This window comes from Mixophyes fleayi, chromosome 1, assembly GCF_038048845.1.
Source record: "Mixophyes fleayi isolate aMixFle1 chromosome 1, aMixFle1.hap1, whole genome shotgun sequence".
NCBI lineage: Eukaryota > Metazoa > Chordata > Amphibia > Anura > Limnodynastidae > Mixophyes > Mixophyes fleayi.
In genome coordinates this window covers 413,070,204-413,090,273 of record NC_134402.1, presented here as the reverse complement: position 1 = coordinate 413,090,273, position 20,070 = coordinate 413,070,204, and the positions used below count along the sequence as shown (strand labels likewise).

Sequence of the window (20,070 nt, the reverse complement as noted above, 5' to 3'; positions counted from 1 at the left end):
AATGTCTAATCTTTGCTCACGACAATATGGAGGTGAAAAGTCACTTTCTGAGTCTTACGTTAATCGTCTAAAACGTGACTAGTGTGTACGCATGAATTGCCCGAGCGTTCGAACCTTCGGTCGAAGGGAAAGTCGTTTTAGATAACACTTTGGACGGAAAATTCTTCAGTGTGTACCTAGCCTAAGAAAATATTTACACACCCCATAGCGTCATAGTACTGTAAAATTAAATAAATTGGAGTGAATGGGTGAACTGATATGAACCTCCATGACGTACAGAAGATATGCAGTCCCTTGCGCTCTTCTCTTGGCCCAAGGGATACATTTGTAGCGCTCTTAGATTAGCCCCAGAGTCTATAAAAGGGTTGTCCAGCATTGTTCGCCATCATCATTTATATAGTGCCACCAATTCCGCAGCGCTGTACAGAGGATATTTGTCAATTCAGTCCCTGCCACTATCTGTTCTTCACCAAACATAATATAAAAAAAACTGTACTGAAGAATACAGCTGTGTCTGCAAACAATACATATTTAGACTTTACATGGAAGTGTTACAATCCAGCTTAGCCCCTGAATCTGAAGCAGTTCATGCATCCTTACTATATTAAGGTTTGCACACATATATATATATATATATCAGCACTGTATTGCAATAGATGTAACGCTTTGATGAGGGTCATGAGAATGTTTGGTTAGATGGCTTGGACGTTACACTGTCCACGTGCTGCTTCTCTGTGGACCACCCTTGCCCGGCTTGTGGTATTCATCAGTGAAGATACCCAGAGATTGGTTATTTATTTTCAGTTTACCATATGCAGATTTAGATCGTCGAGAGACATTTACGTGAAGAGAAGCCTTCCATATTTTTTGTTGTTGTACTGGTGCAGATTCTCATGCCTGTATAGTTACTATTATCTGACAATCATACAATGTGTAGGCAATTTATCATGCTATGAATATTTCATTACATACTAGGTTTAGTACAACTTGTACCTTTGTTCTATAATGTGCTGTTTGCCATATACTGACTTGTATGTAAGAATAAAAGGACATTTATGAAATTTTATTTTTATTGCTTATTTTGTGCTCTTTGTGTTTTAAGCTGTGCCAGCAATGTAGATCCTCCTCCTTTATCTTTTGTCCATTATTTTGGTTTCTCGTTGGCACTGCTTTCTAGTATGTTGCTCTTTGTAACTCGCAGCCAACATTTACTGAAGTCTGCAGCCAAGCATGCACTAAAATACCACAGCTCTGTGCTGGTGAACTCCTAAGTCATATAATAGACTTGGTATCATGTTTTTACGTAGTTAACCCACATGGGAAATCCCTGTAGAACTTCTTAGGGCTTTATATTTTTAAAAGGTGATATCTGAGGTCTCTGGTTTTTATTTTTTTGGCCTAGGATTTTTTTAGATGCTTTTATATATTTCCATTTGGCTGACTTTCACATGGTGTGATTCTTGTGGGGTTTGTAAAACTGCAGCAGTACAAGTATAAATCAGTGACTCGGAACTGTTGTTCTTGTTCAGCTCTCGTCATGGGGAGGGGTTTAGGTCTCTTTTAGACCTACATGCTTGTTGGCCTTGTCCTATTGAATAATGATGTAATGTAGTAAGACCAGGGCATTTCTCAGGCAGGCCACGGAACATGCACACTCCAGAACACAACTATGACAGCAGCATATTTAAGTTGTTCAGAAAGATTGAGGTTTCTTAGTTCTCTTAGGATAGTGTTTCCTTTATTGTCATACATGTCATATGAGGATTCTATAATATAAAAAATTAGATCTTAAAGCACTGAAACAGAAATGTTTTAAAATATAACGATTTAAAATGTCTTTACAAACTGTATTTAAACCAGGGCAGCACGGTGGCTTTGTGGTTAGCACTTCTTCCTCACAGCACTGGGGTCATGAGTTCAACTCCCGACCATGGCCTTATCTGTGTGAAGTTTGTATGTTCTCCCCGTGTTTGCGTGGGTTTCCTTTGGGTGCTCCGGTTTCCTCCCACACTCCAAAAACATACTGATAGGTTAATTGGCAGCTAACAAATTGACCTTAGTCTGTGTGTGTGTTAGGAAATTTAGACTGTAAACTCCAATGGGGCAGGGACTGAGGTGAGTGAGTTCTCTGTACAGCGCTGCGGAATTATTGGCGCTATATATATATATATATATATATATATATATATATATATATATATATATATATATATATATATATATATATATATATATATATATATATATATATATATAACAAGTTAACCCGTGCATGATACTCATGCATTCTAGTCAATTCAAGCTACTTAGGGTGTTAAAAAGGTTCTTGTCATGCATTTGGGCCATAGCCCAGGCCTCAACCACCAACCACTCCCAACTGTCACCCCCGGCAACCACCAACCACTCCCCACTGTCACCCCCGGCAACCACCAACCACTCCCAACTGTCACTTCTCCTTCAAGAAATATATATATATATTTTTTAAATCTTTATAAACACTTTTAACAATTAACAAATTAAAAACATCTTAGTATACCAAATTTCAGCCCTTTCTGAATTTTTTTTCCCACACACACTAAGAATTTAGTAGGACAGTGTATAACTCCGCCCAGCAGGTGGCGCTGCAGCTTGGTTTTATTTTTTCCACACACAGACAGACTAACACGCCACTAGACATTTATATTATAGATATATATATATAAATAAATGGTGGTGATATCGTCTCCACTGCAGCACTGAGTGCTAACTTTTGTTTCAATGTGAAAAGTAGAGAGACGGCTCTATGTGAGAACAGATGGCTGCCTACTAAAATCTGTTGTAATAAATGTCAGGGTTAGAGGAAAGGGGGACGGTGAAAGCTCTGTTTAGCTTCTTTGCGTAATCCGTTGCTGAGATTGTCTGGAGTCTTCCACAGATAAGTTAAAAACAGCATTTGTAAATACTGTATTTCTGCTATAAGGTAGCAGAAAAAAGAAGTGCTTGCAAATCATTGTTTTAATTTGTAGATATGAAGAAAGTATCGTGTGTATAAACACGATGTGGTGTTTGTCCTGACGTCTCTCTATTGAGATACATAATCATTCTTTATAAAATTGTGTGTTATTTATCCCTAATTTTAATTATGTATATATGAATGACTCCTACAGGCTTACTAAACTTCAAATTTTGGAGCTTCGGGAGAACCAGTTGAAAATGTTACCAAAGTAAGTGTTTATTTTTATTACATTCATCGCGTAGATTTTGGGCCTCAATTAGTGTTGAGACAAATTATGTTGGGATGCAAATGATATTTTGTTTGCATAGATTTATTTTAACACTGTGACCTAGAGTTTATGTGGGACACGTGACACCCCCCCCCCCCCCCTCCTCCATCCAACTCTAAATCTGTCCATACATTATAAAGTGTTCCTCTTCCACCTACAGCACACCATGGCTTCACCAGAATGCAGGATTGTCCCTTCTAGCTTCATTTACTCCTATCCTTAAATCATGGTAATTAGTGAACTTGTCACTCGTTCTCTGTGATGGTCGTCCTTCCAGTAGTCAATAGAAACCACTTGTTATGTTAAGGAATAACCTATATTAGAAACTACGTTTGAGTTTCGTTGTTCGTTTTAATGCAGCATTTCCATTTATTCGGTACTGATAAAGCGCTTCCTCTTATTGGGGCCCTGGAAACTATATGCCGAAACCATTTTTTGGGGGCTCCCCCATTTCGGTTACTATTGCACCCGAAAATCTTTTTCGTTCACCAATTTTTAAATGACTGTTTAATTGGTTGTGCCCAGCAAGGAATTGGAAATGATCTGATCTATTTCTTTAGGGGAATAAAGATTAACATCCCCTGGGTAAGATGTCACTTTGACTAAGAATATTCAAATATCCATCCATAAAGATTACATATGGGGCAGGTCCCATATAGATAAAGGGAGCCTGCACCGGTCAGAGCTTCATAGATGTCCCCTCTGATAACTTATTACATTGCTTTGCTAAGTCTGTAACCACCATGATGGACACTGTATACAGGGTTCCAGGTACAGATGCCTGGACAGCTTGCAGATGGGCTAGACTCTCCTGCAGGGAAAGTGACAGATTAGATGGTTGTCTAGTAACAGATAGCAGCTTCCACGTCTTCAATACATGTCTTCGGGTGCTTGTAGGTTCTCCAGACAGCTGGGAGAGATACTGTAAGAGATACTAAGCAAAACACGGCACAGCAGTATGGAAAATGTCAACGTTAATGACCATTTCAGCCTACCCTTATATCCTCCCCATGTACTGCTCTGATATTTCTCTGCCCAGATTTCATCAGGCCCTTTGTTATGCCTTTTATTGATGTAGGAGTGCCAGGTGGCTCTGTTGAGAGGTGAAACATGTGCCAGAGCCTTTGTTTAAGTCTATTTCATTAGGGCGCACCCAGTATTATGCTGTAAGTGCTGGGATAAAGGCTGTTTATTGAACTGGCATTCCACAAAGTCATGCACTCTGTGCCTTTTACTGTTCTATTCATTCTGTGCCTGACATTGTTTATTATCAGACTAGCTTAAAAACAACCCTGTGTCTGCTCACGATGGTTTAAAGGTGAAAATACTCATCTGTTGGTCAGAAAGAGAAGCAGCAAAACTGCCAGGGGTTTGTCCGCTGTAATTCTCCCAGTTACAGTCTACCTCATTTTCTCTCTGCAGCCTTAAATCTGATTTGTGATTTCTTGGCCAGTAATGTCATGTCCTCTAGTTCATGGTGGGGTTTTTGCAAATTAAACAGCAGGATAATGTTTCTGTTTTATCCAGAGATTTGCTGAAAGAAAATCTGTACTCCCAGATGGGCAGTCTTGTGTTTTATTTAACAATTTGTTGTTTGCACTTTCAATGTTATTTACCAGCATTGGCGGATTCAGTTACAGTATGAGCTATTCATGAAACTTGAATCTAGAGCTTTTACAAAACATTCTCGTTTTATTTCTAATACCCATGAATGAGTATCGGCCTAAAACATTGGTGATCATAACACTGACTATTGTTCATTGAGATGAAATACAGATTAAGATTAAGCAGATATTTGCCCCAGACCCCTTCACCGCGTCTCCCACTAGTTATATCAGATAACTACTGTACCGATCCCTAACTTTATCAGCAAGAATTATATTATTTTCCTGCTAAGACTTGTTTGGTGAGCAGTTGTCTTATATCATGAATAGCTAGTTTTATATATTTAACCTGTATGATTACATCATTTTGTTCCATTCAGAATGCTTGTGAGGAAGGAAGAAATATCATCTATCTGTAATAAAATATTAGCGGACGTTTTAAACAAGTGTTACAAGATATAACAAACCAAATCTGACAATAAAGGAGACGAGGGCCGCAGTGGACTGTTTGGAGGGACGCTTGTTGCCCGTCGCTGGTCCAGGGGATATGAAATGTGATTCTAGAAGTGTTCCCTGTTTTACCTTAAAAATATAATCTGACGCTCAGCCTGTTCCTCTTTCAGAACTATGAATAGACTTACACAGCTCGAGAGACTGGATCTCGGAAGTAATGAATTCACAGAAGTGGTGAGCACTGTAAAAACTCCCTGCCCTGTAACCATGCTAATGTCTGATTCTTTTATTAGTAACTCACACACAATGCAATCTGTATCTCTAGGGCAGTTATGTCAAGCTAAAAACTATTTACACCAAGGGCTAATAGGAAGAGACGTCAAGGCTGTTTTTGTTCTTACACTCTATTGCATTAGTCGCTCCATGTTTTAGCATGGTTACACACTGCATCCATGCACACTGCATGGTTACACACTACATCGTAGCTGTAAAATAGCTTTTTATACCGTGCCCCCTCTAATGGACTGAATGTGTGGCTAGCTCTGTAAATATCTCGCTACTGACAAGATGTGTAATAATGGTTAAGCTGACCAAATACAATATCCGGTGGCTGGCCTGTTATTGCAGCATGTGGCCTCAAAACAACCACTATACTAGCCTATTATAGATAATTATCCTATTGAAATCAGTTGGTTCATTTTCCAGCTTTGTGTACAATGCAGACGGAAATGACTGCTCAGCCTGAGTGTATGGTCATCTTCCGACTACTAATGGGCTGTAAATAAGCCAGTGGTGATCCATCTACATGTGCGTCTGTTTAGAGACTGCTTAATCATCACGTTTATTACGGGTGTTTTAATGAAGAACACCTACACCCAATGTAACGTTTCATCTATGATAGATGAAGGTAAAAAGCACTTTCCAGTCTTAACCTGATATTTCACTGCAACCTTTGTTAAAAGAAAAGTCAACAAACAACAAAAAACCACAGCTCTAATTCAGCGCTCGTGTAGGACGGAAAGCTGGAATGACAAAACATAGTTTGCCGTCACTGTTATATCACTGGTTATGGTCAATGCCAGGCTCCACAAATATGTACTGAGCGATATATTAAAGTGGAGACTAACAAGCTTGTCACTCATACTAAGACTTCTACGACGCTCACAGTCGTAGAATAGGCAAATTCCCTCATTAACAGATATTTAAAGATCTCTGCTTTGGAAAAAGTATATAAACGATATTCGAACGTAGTTTTAAAACGCAGAGATGCTCACTGTAGTATTCATTAGGCTTACGGATATAAAGTGTCACACTGGTTACCAATAGCTTGTGCGTATAGTGTGTACGTTTCTGATCACGGTTTGAATGATTTTCTTCCAGCCTGAAGTACTTGAACAACTAAGTGGTCTGAAGGAATTCTGGATGGATGGCAACCGATTAACCTATATCCCAGGGGTATATATAATATCTGTATACAGTTTGCACATTGTATATACACAGTATTTGAACACAATTGAAATACATAATAAAGTAGGTAAAAGTGATTTGATGAAATAAACATTGTACATTTTTACCACATGTATAAAGTCATTTCACCATATTAACAGATCCAGATAATTCAGCCGTTCTCTGACACATACATTAACACACACCAGTCACACTCTGTTACCTTGTAAACCGTTTCCTTTCTTTTGCTATAGTTTCTTGGAAGTTTGAAGCAAATGACATACTTAGATCTCTCGAAGAACAACATAGAAATGGTGGAAGATGGCATCTCTGGGTGTGAAAGCTTACAGGACCTGCTGCTATCGAGCAACGCCGTGCAACAGTTACCGGAGTCTATTGGTCAGTGTCCACGAAGTGCATGTAGTATAACAACATTGTAAGAATCATTTCCAGTGGCAGTTTGCTGCTTGGTACAGTGTAATGCTACAGCTTAGGTCGTCCTTGGTGTCCTCCAACCCTCGTCATGGTGTGATATGTTTGTTAAACATGGTTATAATGACATCATTTGTCCATTTTTATTTTTTAAAGGCTTATTTTTAATAAATATTAACTTTAACCCCAAAGATAAAAATATATTAAGAAAATGGCGTTTTACAGAACAGGTTGCATTATATGGTGCGATTTAGCGGTTTTGAAAAATAGCCACATTTCCAGGTGTAAAACATTTTCAGGGATGCATCCTTGTAACTTGGGACTGGTAGCAGCCGTGAATGTAGTTGTGACGTTCATCACAATATGACTTAAATGGGTTATACATCATTATCACAACCCCTGGCCGATAAAGAAGTATGTGTAGAACATCCGGTGCTATTAAACAGATGTACAGTGCCTCATGCTAGGTGTGTGGTCTGTTTATAACTGGAACTACCGCTTCTCCTTTCTTCCTCTCTCTTGCTGTAGAAGGGTGTGATGGGTTTGTAGAAGTGGTGGGACATTTTTATAATTTGGCCTTGCTCAATGTGACATCTTCAATGTTTGCACTAGATCCAGGAAAACTTTTCATATGGTTTATATAGACGACTGTCACTCGTTGTACATGTAAAACTTATGTCATCCTCTGACAAGCGGTGGCAGAGTAGGAACTTATTTTGTAATTGCAATCTTAGCTGTCGTTTTATATCATTCCACAATAGAATCATTTCAGTTTCACTCTCATTTGAATATTGGTGAATAACCATTATATGTCCCTGATATTGTCTGGGGGGGGGGGATAATGTTAATCGGCCAACCTAGTTTTCAATCGGTTCCATAGGTTGCCTTTAGTCTGTATTACTAGTGTACTACAAATGCCAGGATGTCACTCACTCCTTTTGTTTTGTTTTTAATACAGGTGCACTGAAGAAATTGACAACTCTGAAAGTGGATGAAAACCAGCTGATGTATTTACCAGACTCCATTGGAGGGTATGTCTTGAAATGATCCCTGAAAATAGTAGTAGCACTTTATGGGGCATATTCAATTGTCGGCAGAAAACGCCAAAAAACTCGCGCTCCGCGCACTATTACCGTTATTATGGTAATAGTGCGCGGAAAAACTTTATTACAGTAGTTTTCTCGCTGGATTTCAGCTCGCAGCTCCCTGAGCCGCGAGCTGAAATCCAGCTAACTATAACCGTAATAACGGTAGTAGTTTTAACGCGGCGGGGAATCGGAAGAATTGAATATGCCCCTATAAGATAATGCTACCGAGTGTCGTAGAGTATATCAAATAAACATAATAATTCTTTCCTCTCTAAGTAATACATTGCCAAGGTAAATTATACAAGCTATTAAGTGTTAAACTTTGATATAGGTTTCCCTTTAATTCACTGGGCCTCCACACTTACATTGCTTCTGTTCTGTCAAAGCTGTGTGCGCTGAGGGTCTAGCCCATCAGTGGGAACTTCATCTAGTAAGCTGATGGGCTTATTGATCCAGACTACAAAATATCTGTAAGAAAACAGTAGAATTCACTGTAAGTCTAAAACTCAGTTCTCTTGAAGTTCACTTATGGTAAAATTGCCATTTAATATTCTAATAAGTAATATAAAATATCTGGTTTTGAGCTTATTACACATAATATGTATCGGTAACTACCAAAGTAAAAGAACACTGATGTAAAGTTTCTAAGGACTTTGGGTACTCCTGATCCGCTAGAACAACATCAATGCACTTTGGAATCTACATGTGTTGGATGTCTAAGGAATCTATATAGAGTTCTGTTCTTCCACCAGAAAATTAGTTACCGATTTGTTAATGATGGAAGCTACTGTCTGAAACGCTGCTCCGCAATGTTTCTTATCAACAGTTGTCTTTCCCTCAGATGTCCATGTCATCATCATCTCAGTTATTGAATCCTCTGCAGGTTGTGCAGTCTTGATCACTGTACCTCCAGCCAAATGTTCCCCAAAAATTACCCCTCCTTTTAAAGTTGCTTCCTATAGTCATGGTAAACAAAACATTGGGTTGGTGGGCTCACCCAGGATTTTTTCTTTCATAGGTAATGAAATTTGGGAACCTTTCCTTTGTTGTAGTACCTACTTAATATTTGTTTTATCCTTTTATATACTCAAGTGTTCTTTTATTTTGGAAGTTACCTGTATGTTTGTGTTTTTATGTTACTGTTAATGTCAAGCATATAGCTGGTTTCCTCATTGTTTAGTGACTGATGTACACAGTGCTAGACTCTGCTAGAGTTCTACAGAGGGGCTGAGGATTACAATTGGAATTGCGTTAATAATTTGACCTTTTTCTGACAGCTTAGAAATGGGTACTTGACCATGAAATTGAATAGAATCACATAATCAGAGTATTTTCCAGCTTGCAGTCATTTGGGAAATAGATAAACTAACCCAAACATGCTCATCCACAAGTAATATTTATCAGTGAGATTTTGCCCTTACGTGAATATTAAATATTTTAATCTACAGTATTCAAATTGATCCAATGAAAGTTTTGCAGAAGTTGTATACTGTATTATTTAAATGTCAACATCCATCCTGCAGGCTTGTTTCCCTTGAAGAGCTGGATTGCAGTTTCAATGAGATTGAAGCTTTACCTTCCTCTATCGGGCAATTTTCTCAGATACGGACGTTTGCTGCTGATCATAACTTCTTAACACAGCTTCCCCCAGAGGTACAGCGGCTCTTTTATTCATTACAGTAAAATTGCAAGCGAGTAAGTAAACACTGTCTGCTTGATTGTATAGCTTGCAGCTCCTCGTTACTATTTTCACAGATAAGTGAGTTTTGTTTGGCAGGATTCTTAGTCTGCCGTTACTGTTACCAGGGTCGGTAGAGTTTTGTAAATTGGCAATTTCGTAGCAGTCAAACGTAAACATAGAGGTTACTGGTTTTATCTTCAGCATCCCTACATAAAACTCTGTAGACACAAAAATAAATTGTTAGCATGCTACCCTATCAAACAGCCTGGATAATATATACCCAGTGACTGGCTATTAAAGCACAAGGCCATATCCAAGAGGGACAGACACATCTGCTAGTATCATGTGCCTCTCTTGGCTCTGCCACCTGTTATGAGCAAGTGATCTCAGGACGAAACCTGGCGCTATTTGTATGTATATATTATGCGGTGGAAGAAGAGATGGACACTGCTTAACTAGTGTTGACATGAGCTATAAAAACAATTCTGGCTTATGGGAAATGCAGCACATAAGCATGCACATATCCGTGTTCTACATCCGTGTAATGTCTGTTGTTTTTCTGTCTCTTATTTTGTTTGGAATGTTATGGAACATAGAAATGTGTGATGGTATTTCTAGAACTACTTCCTCCTCCTCCAAATACATACACTTCTTATGCCCTAAAGGGCGTTTTCCCAATACAAGACTCTTGCTATCTGCTTTAGACCATGGTGTAATCTGTGTGGAGTTTGTATGTTCTCCCCATGTTTGCATGGATTTCCTCCGGGTGCTCCGGTTTCCTCCTACACTCCAAAAACGTACTAGTATATTAATTGGCTGCTATCAAAATTGACCCTAGTATCTCTCTCTGTCTGTGTGTGTTTGGTAATTTAGACTGTAAGCTCCAATGGGGTAGGGACTGATGTGAATGAGTTCTCTGTACATCGCTGTGGAATCAGTGGCGCTATATAAAAAAAATGATGATATCTACAGTAAACAATTGGCAGCCCAGGCATGAAAACAGCCTCCCCCTGATTGCTTGATGGAGGAATGCCTCTCTATCTGTAAACAGCCCTTCATACAGACGTCGTTCTCCCCATATTGTCATTCACACAACGCTCTCAAAATCCCCGCACACCATTCTGCTTTTACTGAGCTTTCAAAAATTCACAGACTTCCCCAGTATAAAATTCCATTTTGTTCCAGCCCAGATCTTTTAATTCCCCGTAGTAGGCCATGGCCATGTAAATCAGACTTTTACGAGCAATTTGGAATATTTCCATTTTAGCTGCCAAGGAAATTTGCAAAGTTTGTTGGAAGTTTGTTCCTACCATGATGGATTATGGTATAAATTCCAGCCCCAATGAATGTTATCAGCAAAAAAGATGAGTGGGAGGAAGTAATAATGTTCACTTGTATTATAAGGCCTTCTCCACATGACCTTGTTTTCTTGTTATGAAGTCAGACAGTTAAAGTGACTGATAAGAGGACCAGTGAACCTAATAGTATATACATTCAATTTCACATTTCATTGTGACAGATGAAGCCACAGATGAACTAGATAACCTCAAAACATTGAGAACTGTCTGAGGCAAGTGAACAGGGACTCTGCTGCCTGTTGGCAGTGTATAGTGTTCAGCAGCCTCTCCACAAAGGTTGTGTTTGTTTTCTGCCAATGTAATAGGAAACAAAACACATGCACTTATAGGAACATTGTCACGTACTCTCGTACTACTAAAACCTTATAGGAAAAAGACAGCTGGCTTATAAGTAGGATCTATTTCCACTTTACCTTTTTATAACCATGTAGTAAACCATGCAGGCACACGCTGTAGTGCCCCAAAAATCACTATAGTCTGCATATTTATATTAACCTGATGGAGGTGCCATGGTGTTACATGTTATAAGATTGAATGATAAATTGCTAGGCTGCCGTGAAACGGCAAATTGTAGAATGTTTGTCATATTGAATAAAACCTATTTTTCACTTAGGTAGGGTGTCATCTACTTTCAACTAACTACAGTCATCGTTTGGGTATATTCTCTAGAAGAGCGTGTCTACCCTTTCCTAAAATAAGCATAACTCATTTGCAGGCTGATTCAGTGAGCAGGCGCTACGTAGGGACGAAGGGTATAGCGCTTTTCTCCACTGTGACGTCACCAGTGAATTTTAATGTAACAGTGTGTATAGCTTTCTTTTGTGAGAGGTTTTATTTTGTTTTTCTGACGCTTTACCTGGAGTAGGAGTGTGGAGTAGGATGAAGGGGTGGATGGTGGAGATACCATGTCTTATGTCCCCACATCTGTTCAGTAAGTAAATTGGGTAACAACCCCCTTTAGTGTAGTCAGAGGGTGCTGAACTGCCTGGTTGAGCGGTAGCATTCCAAGAGCACCCTGTGATCTTACCCTTCATGCCAGTGCTGCACAAATGGGTGAGCAAGTGTCAGAGGGCTATGTAGGATGATACAACCTTATTCTTGCTGTGTTTCCTCATGAAGCGAGTGCTTACTATGTTTTATGGAGGTCTCGCTCACCTCACATCGAAGATCTAGCTTACTTTACATGAAAAACAGGTTCATTGTTATTCCTGTACCATGCTAAACCTGTTATTGCCTTGTATTTTATATACAATGTCTCTGGTGTTAGAGAATGAGAGGTAAAACATTTATATTGATCATCTTTTTGATCTGTAATATAAATATTTCAGATTGTAGTGTGTGTGTGTGTGTGTGTGTGTGTGTGTGTGTGTGTGTGTGTGTGTGTGTGTGTGTGTGTGTGTGTGTGTGTGTGTGTGTGTTTTTTAAATAGATTTACTTTTTTCTGTTTTTAGATTGGAAACTGGAAAAACGCCACTGTTTTGTTCCTGCATTCTAACAAGTTAGAGTTTCTCCCAGAAGAGATGGGAGACATGCAGAAACTGAAAGTCATTAATCTGAGTGACAACAAGTGAGTATTAGTATATTTTGGTGAAACATAGATTCATAATCTGTGACTCAAGTGGAAGTGAAACATCAGATTTTCCAGACTCTATGAACTCCCATAGAAATAAGGCAACTTCTCCCATCACTTTCTGTATTTACTTTTTCCTACTTTTCCTTAAAAGATGCCCGATATTAATCTGATCAGAACTGATAAAGATGACCACTAGTAGCCTGTGTGTGGTCATTTCACAGTCACCCTTGCACCAGCAGAAAGAGAACAAGCTGTTCAGCCCAAGGGCTGATTGGCCAGATCACATCCAGTTTTGCTTCCTAGATGTGTGGAGAAGTTGGACGCTGATCCTGATTGTCAGATCAAGCACCAGGATCTGCTTGTGTGTGGCTGTCTTGTGTAGCCAGTAAAATCACTGTACACTGTTCAAAGTTTGTTTTGTGTCTAAAATGTATGCGAGTCTTCTCTGTTCAATGTGTGTCATCTTATGAGTAGATATCATAATATCTGTGTGTGTGTATATATGTGTGTGTATATATATATATATATATAATCTGATATGTATATCAGAGTGTGTATGAAATAATTATTTTTCCTTCTTTCTTGTTTTTGTGGGCCGATTCACTTTAAAGCAATGTGCCGGTGGAGGGGCCCCTGCAGTGCTTGTGAAGGCACTCTGCTGAATTGCAACATATATGATTTTCCTCCACACCCCCATAGGGATGCAGAGATAAATCTGCAATGTTGGGGTGGCGTAATACCTGAAAATGTGCGCAGCTGGATATCACAGTGATATCTGGGGGCACATTGCTTTCAATTGAATTAACCCCTTAATGTCTGAAATGTTGGTCAGAAAACTAGCTAATCATATTCCTGTGCATTGTAAAACCGGTCACTAAGAACGGTTGTCCAATATCAGATGTCTAACTTCCATCTCCCAAACTATGGGCTGTCGGGCCAAATGTATTATAGCATAATGTAATTATAAGTATGCTAATCCTGTGCATTGCTGAAGGGTGAGGCCGTCCCATACATTAAGCCCCTTCGCTCCAGCAAGTGTGCTACAATCATTGTAAGATTGGCTGCAAGCTTAGCGCCACTTAAGTGCCAGTTAATTCACAAACATATAAAGGATCTGAGCGATTTCTTGGAAAATCTTGTTCTGTAAACCACATGGTTTTGTGGTGGTGTTAATATGATTTTTAAACCATTTAAAAAAAAAACAAAAAAAACCAACAAAAAAAAAAAAACCTTTGTGATCTATATTTATTTCTTTTTGTATTTCTACAGACTGAAGAATTTGCCCTTTAGCTTTACAAGACTGCAACAACTTACTGCAATGTGGCTGTCAGATAATCAGGTGGGGTTACGCTTCCCTGGAAATAACCTTTCTCCTGCTGGGCTCTCTCTGTGGTTCTCTGTCTCTCCAGCGTCCCCTCATGAGATGTGACTGGATGACACGATTACAGAAGAGAGAGCTCTGTGTATGTGGATGGAATTCGTTGACTTGGGAATGTATTGTGTGCAGTGACCGTAGGTGGTTCTGCATTTATGCACATGAGAACACAATCGTTTGTTTGTTCACAATACATTGTGTTCTAGCAATGTGCTGGAACCTTTTCTTCTAAGTACATTAGTTCAAAAGTCTCGCTGAGGAAAAGTTTTATTTGCAAATGGCATCAGAGAGTGATAGTTACCTACCATGGCCACCTGTAAGCCTGGACCCGCGCGATTATTCGACCCAAAATTACACACGGCATTTGGTTGAACGTAATCTGTTAACGGCCAAAGTGCTTTACACTTCTGCCTTTAATAGGAAATCCACTTGATCAGTTTGCACTGTACAAAATTCCTATTGCACAGCTGCTTGATTTAGGTCTCGCATACATTTAACAGAGATTTTATAGTAATTGTTTTCTACTTGGATCTTCTAACTTGCATTGGGTCTCCTCAAGGTGTGTGGGTGGAGGGGATTACATTTCCCCTGGCCCCAATACCGATCTCAATTCCTTAAAGTACATATATCTGTTATCGCCATGCTCCGGAGTATTAGATGTTAACATTTTGGCTTATTTTCCTTGGTTGTGGTAATTGCTTTAAAGTAACTATGGAAACAGTCCAGGAACTGTTTCATTTGCGTGTGGTTTTGTCTGTTTTTGCCCTTTTAATGTCCATAAAATGAAATTTATTAAACTGAATATGTTATTAAATGAAAGCCCTGTCTCTTAATTAAAAAACAATATAATAATATAACATTTGTTTAGACACTGGACTACAGCACCAGTATAAGAATGAAGAATTGAGTGTGGGCAAGACTCATGAACTGTTTATAACATTGTCTGTATTATATTTGGACTGTTACCCTTTATTATTGGATTGGCACTTTACATTTTTCTTGTGAGGCCTTTGAGGATTAAAACCCTTGATTGCAGTCTTGCGTACCAGAATGTGACGCAGGCTACTATAATAATCATCCGTTATGGTAACGTTCTCGTATCTAATTAATTAATGTTTGTTTTCAGTCTAAGCCACTCATACCACTGCAGAAGGAGACCGACCAGGATACACAGAAAACGGTCTTAACCAACTATATGTTCCCGCAACAACCAAGGACTGATGATCGTAAGGAAAATATCTATATGTCACAAGACTTATTGCAGGCGATAGACCAGCTAAAATTGAACTTGGTGTTACTGGGCTGCGGCATTACTGGATGTGGTGGGCAACGTTTATTTCATACGGTTCAAGAAGGGCATAACCAGATCTTGTCAGTGCCTGAACGTGAGAGAATAGAGGGGCAGTTTGGAATGACATGTGACCCCCTAATGGTGATAACAGATAAAGGAATGTCCTGTTAAGGCAGCACAGAACACAGTGGTTAGCATTGTTGATACTTTGAGCCGTCAAATATTTTTATATTTTAATAATTAGTATTTCAGCACTAGTGAGGATGGAGTAATAAGTAAAAAGCGGATATCATTAATTAGACAGCTGGAAGATAGTCTGTGGGGTTGGTTATAAGATGATAGTGAAAGTCCATGGGAGGAAGTTTAAAGTTGGGTGTAGTCAGCTTGCAGATGGTACGGACATCCAGCACGGATGATTAATTTACCTAGGAGAGCAGTGTAAATAAGAGGGTACCTGGAGCTAATCCTTAACACACCAGAAAAAGAAGCAGTTTGTCTATTGTTTTACAGGACACATTGGAACTGTGCTGGGATCTTGTTTAATTGATGTTAGGGGGAAGATCTCCTTTAATTGTCAGTGAGAGTTAAACAGAAGTTTTTATATGCAAGGTTTAAGATTGTGTGGATATTGCTGGTGTGGACAGACTGTGCTCACAAACTGCTGGAAATATTTCATGCTGGAGCAGTCCTAGAATTGTGCTTTGTTCTGGGATAACAATCTCTGTCACCAGAGAATGGAATGTTAGATGTTTACCTTGCAGATTAATCGCTCTCTACCAGATGGACAGAGAACGGAGACCAGACAGTCTTTTTTTTTTTTCCTCTCTTTTTCCTTTTCGGTCTCTGTATTGGTTTGTGCCCAGTGTAGGTGCACATTTTCCACTGACTACATTGTTGGTTTTTTTTTTTTTTCAGGTTTTCATAATTTATTTTTTTCCACCATCCTTACCAAATGATAGTACTTGCGTAATAGGTATATAACTAATTGCTTATGTACCTATTATGAATTGTAGCGGCAGTAGAGACAAGGTTTTTACTTTTTGTCTTGTCAGCCTGTGTAGGCAATACTATATAAAGTCTGTGACATTTTCCAGCATAGTGGAATAAGAATAGTATATACAGCCTACTGCCCTAGATGTTTCTAGGACTCTGAAATAAATTCATGTAAGGCGAGGTCCGCTAGCTGTATGTATACAGCAGTCCGTCAACACAGCCAAAAATATTTAACCCGCCTCTCTGTGACCGAGACTAGTCAAAATCATGGTGTAGAAGGAAGTGTGATTTGAGCTGTATGGTAATGAGCGAATACGCTTGTTTTCTGATTGTTTTGCAGTTATCTTCTCTTCAGACAATGAGAGCTTTAACCCCTCTTTGTGGGAAGAGCAGAGAAAGCAGCGCGCTCAGGTTGCCTTTGAGTGTGATGATGACAAGGATGAGCGGGAAGCACCAGCACGGGTCAGTATTCTGCATGATTAACCCTACCGTCCCTGTCATGTTCTGTAAGGTTATTAATGGGTAAGATCCAAGCACATTCAGACATATTCACAGATATCCATCTGCTGGTGAGCTGAGGATGTATCGGATGTAATCAGTGCTGCTTATATTGCAAATTAAGCTTCAGTTATGGTAGAGAAGCATTTTCCATATGCACTTAAACTTAAATATTTTTGGAGCCATTTGCCTACAACTCAAGGATACACCAAAAATGGTCCATAACATCATGTGTTTGACGTGAAACCCATTCCTAAAAAGGTACTTACCAGGGTTTGGTGTTCAGGCCATCCTTTGCTTACCACCAATGTATTACGGGCATTCAGCACTGCTCTGCACGCTCCTGCTTGTTGTTGGTTGGCGGGTTGAAAGGGAATTGAGGGAAATCCAATGTCTGAAGACAAGAGCAGTAGTATGTGCGTTTTAAGATGTTTGGTACCCACCAGATGGTCTGACTTCTGGCCCCAGGGTAAGTAACCCTTTGGTACCAGATTTTATTTACCATAGCATTACTTAAGCCGAATTTTCAGTTTTGCGTGGAATTATCTTTTAAGCTCTCTCTGCTATGTGAAAGTTTTTCCTACGTATGTGTGTATATTGCATTCTTTTCATATTCAGTCAACTTGAATCTTAATTTTTGGAGCCATTTAAAATGGAACTGTACCTATAAAAAATAGTTTGATATGTTGCAGAGGACAGTGAATGTTGTGTAGCCTTTCTTTAAATGCCACAATAGACCTGGCTAATCATTTGCATATTTTGGTGAAAATCAGGAAGGGAACTTGAAGAGATATCCAACACCGTACCCCGATGAGCTGAAGAACATGGTGAAGACCGTTCAGACTATTGTGCATCGGCTGAAAGATGAAGAAAAGGCTGAGGAAGCGAACAGAGAAATGAAGCAGAGTGAAGCCCAGGCGCTGTCTATGAAAGACATGGGAGTGAAGGTGGGGGCATCTTGTAGTGTTAATAGATGGTGTTGTCATGATCTTCTCCTAACTATTTATTGTCATTGCTGAGGCCCATGAAAATTACAGCTTGCCTATAACTGTGATAAATAATTTTTTGAGAGGATAGTTGGTAAAGCAGTTGAGCTAAAGCGAAGTGGTTTTGGAGATGATTTTCAGTAGGGTCTAACCAGGGCTATAGGCATACAAACCTTTATCACATCACTGCACTTACAGGCCAAGTTTTATTAATAGCAACTGCTTTACTGCCTTGTACATTAAATACGGCTGTTCAATTCCTGCCTTGGGTGGTCTCATTAAGACCTATATTGTATCGTAGGTTATATTTTCCATTTATGTATTAAGCCTATGTACAGTTTATTTCTTCTTCACCCAGAGTAAAATGAAAGTATAACATATAGACCACAGCAGAACGGCATCACTCATTACCTAAGTTATGGTAAAAATAGTTTTCCTTTACCTAATATTTGGTTAATAAACATTTGCGCAATGTTTTCTTATCGACACTTAAACCTGTTCAACCAAGTCATTGATTATTAATATGATTTAACTTTGTAATAGCTTGTTTTTTTGGTTTATTTTGCTTTTTTTGGGGATTTTTTGTTTTTTTGCTTTTATTCTTATTATATTCAAAATTACCATTTTTATTTGTATTTGTGCGCAGACACCAGACCCTGCACCGGCCAAAGGCGATTTTGAAGAGAAGCACATTCTAGGGAACTGTATCCAGAAACCCTGTAACCCAGAATCTGAAAATACCGTTGGAAATTCACAACCAACTACCCTTGTTAAAAATTTTTGGAATGCAAAAACCACTGTGAACCATAATGAGACACTTGAGGTATGCATCAAGCAATGACTAATGGTATAATGATGATATTCATCCTCGACCGTCCTCAATGGTTTTATACCTTGTCTGTGATAAAATATATGCATATTGTGTGTTATATACACTAAATGTACAATCCAACAGGCATTGAGCCTTTTATTCCAGCTAGTTGGTCCACAACCATCCCTGTGAACAGCAGGTAAAAGTCAGTTTTATGTTCGTTCAACTGAATAATCAGCCATGCAAGAAGAATCAGGTTTTATTCATCTCTAAGGTTATGTGATATCATAGCTCTTCGGTCTACCAAGGCTTCCACCTGTTTTTTAATGTGTCTATATTTCATGATTTGTGCATCTGACTGCTCAGTGGACTATTGCCAAGCTATGAGTCACCTGTTTCACCTAGATAGAATAGGGAATAAGTTGATTATTTCTCCCACTTGCTACAGTCTTTGAACTTATCTTTCATCATATTTAACTGAGCCTGAGGGATATGATGTGTCTTATAACTAATTCCCATAAAGGGGTGAAATAATAAATTTAGATTAACATCGGAGACCAATAAAATAGCCTATAAGTAGCTTTATTTTGAAAGCAGGGACTGTGCCTGTTCCGATTTAGTTGAGTGTGGACAAATTAAACATCCTAATGTAACACCAAGATGCAGTAATCAGAAAGCGTAGATTGTAGTGTAATCATTGTTGCAAAAATACAATGTGATGCAGTGTTTTTTCCTCTGTTTAATTAAATACCTTTACATTACTGAGTTCCTACAAGAGGCTTGCACAGTAGTTATATCATTGTGTGATCTCTCTGACTTTCACATGTGCAGAGAAACAGATAGTTAGGGTGAATTGGGTCTTAGAATTATGCACATTAACCCTGAATGGGTTAATGTGCATATTTTAATACTATGCATAGGTTTTAAATCAAGAATGGCAAGTGCCAAAATCCTACTTTTACAAGGACATAAGTTAAATATCCTGCATTTTAGATTGCACTGTCAGATGCGCATTAACCACAACAATGCGCATATTTTAAAAAAAAAAAAACCACTTGTTTATGCAGTTGTGAGATGACAATCAGACCCTCTAAACTATTAACCTTCTTCTCCATTTATTGGTGAGAATACAGTTACCTACTGTTTTTCTGCTGAGATTAAAGTGCCAAATCACTGCTTCTGAGAACACTACACAATGTGGGCAGAAAAAAAGTAACA

The 20,070-nt window shown here is 38.9% G+C and overlaps 1 protein-coding gene across 6 annotated transcripts in view; it reads left to right on the top strand.

The window, feature by feature from the left end:
- ERBIN (erbb2 interacting protein) overlaps nucleotides 1–20,070 on the top strand; it is a 139,139-nt gene that overhangs the window by 98,107 nt on the left and 20,962 nt on the right. For all 6 annotated transcript variants that reach the window (XM_075182722.1, XM_075182715.1, XM_075182696.1 and 3 more), the window contains 12 exons: nucleotides 3,147–3,203; nucleotides 5,491–5,554; nucleotides 6,701–6,775; nucleotides 7,021–7,165; nucleotides 8,157–8,229; nucleotides 9,810–9,939; nucleotides 12,777–12,892; nucleotides 14,168–14,237; nucleotides 15,400–15,499; nucleotides 16,898–17,019; nucleotides 17,829–18,002; nucleotides 18,688–18,864. In XM_075182722.1, the coding sequence (XP_075038823.1) occupies nucleotides 3,147–3,203; nucleotides 5,491–5,554; nucleotides 6,701–6,775; nucleotides 7,021–7,165; nucleotides 8,157–8,229; nucleotides 9,810–9,939; nucleotides 12,777–12,892; nucleotides 14,168–14,237; nucleotides 15,400–15,499; nucleotides 16,898–17,019; nucleotides 17,829–18,002; nucleotides 18,688–18,864 (1,303 nt within the window). The remainder of the gene's footprint in view (nucleotides 1–3,146; nucleotides 3,204–5,490; nucleotides 5,555–6,700; nucleotides 6,776–7,020; nucleotides 7,166–8,156; nucleotides 8,230–9,809; nucleotides 9,940–12,776; nucleotides 12,893–14,167; nucleotides 14,238–15,399; nucleotides 15,500–16,897; nucleotides 17,020–17,828; nucleotides 18,003–18,687; nucleotides 18,865–20,070) is intronic.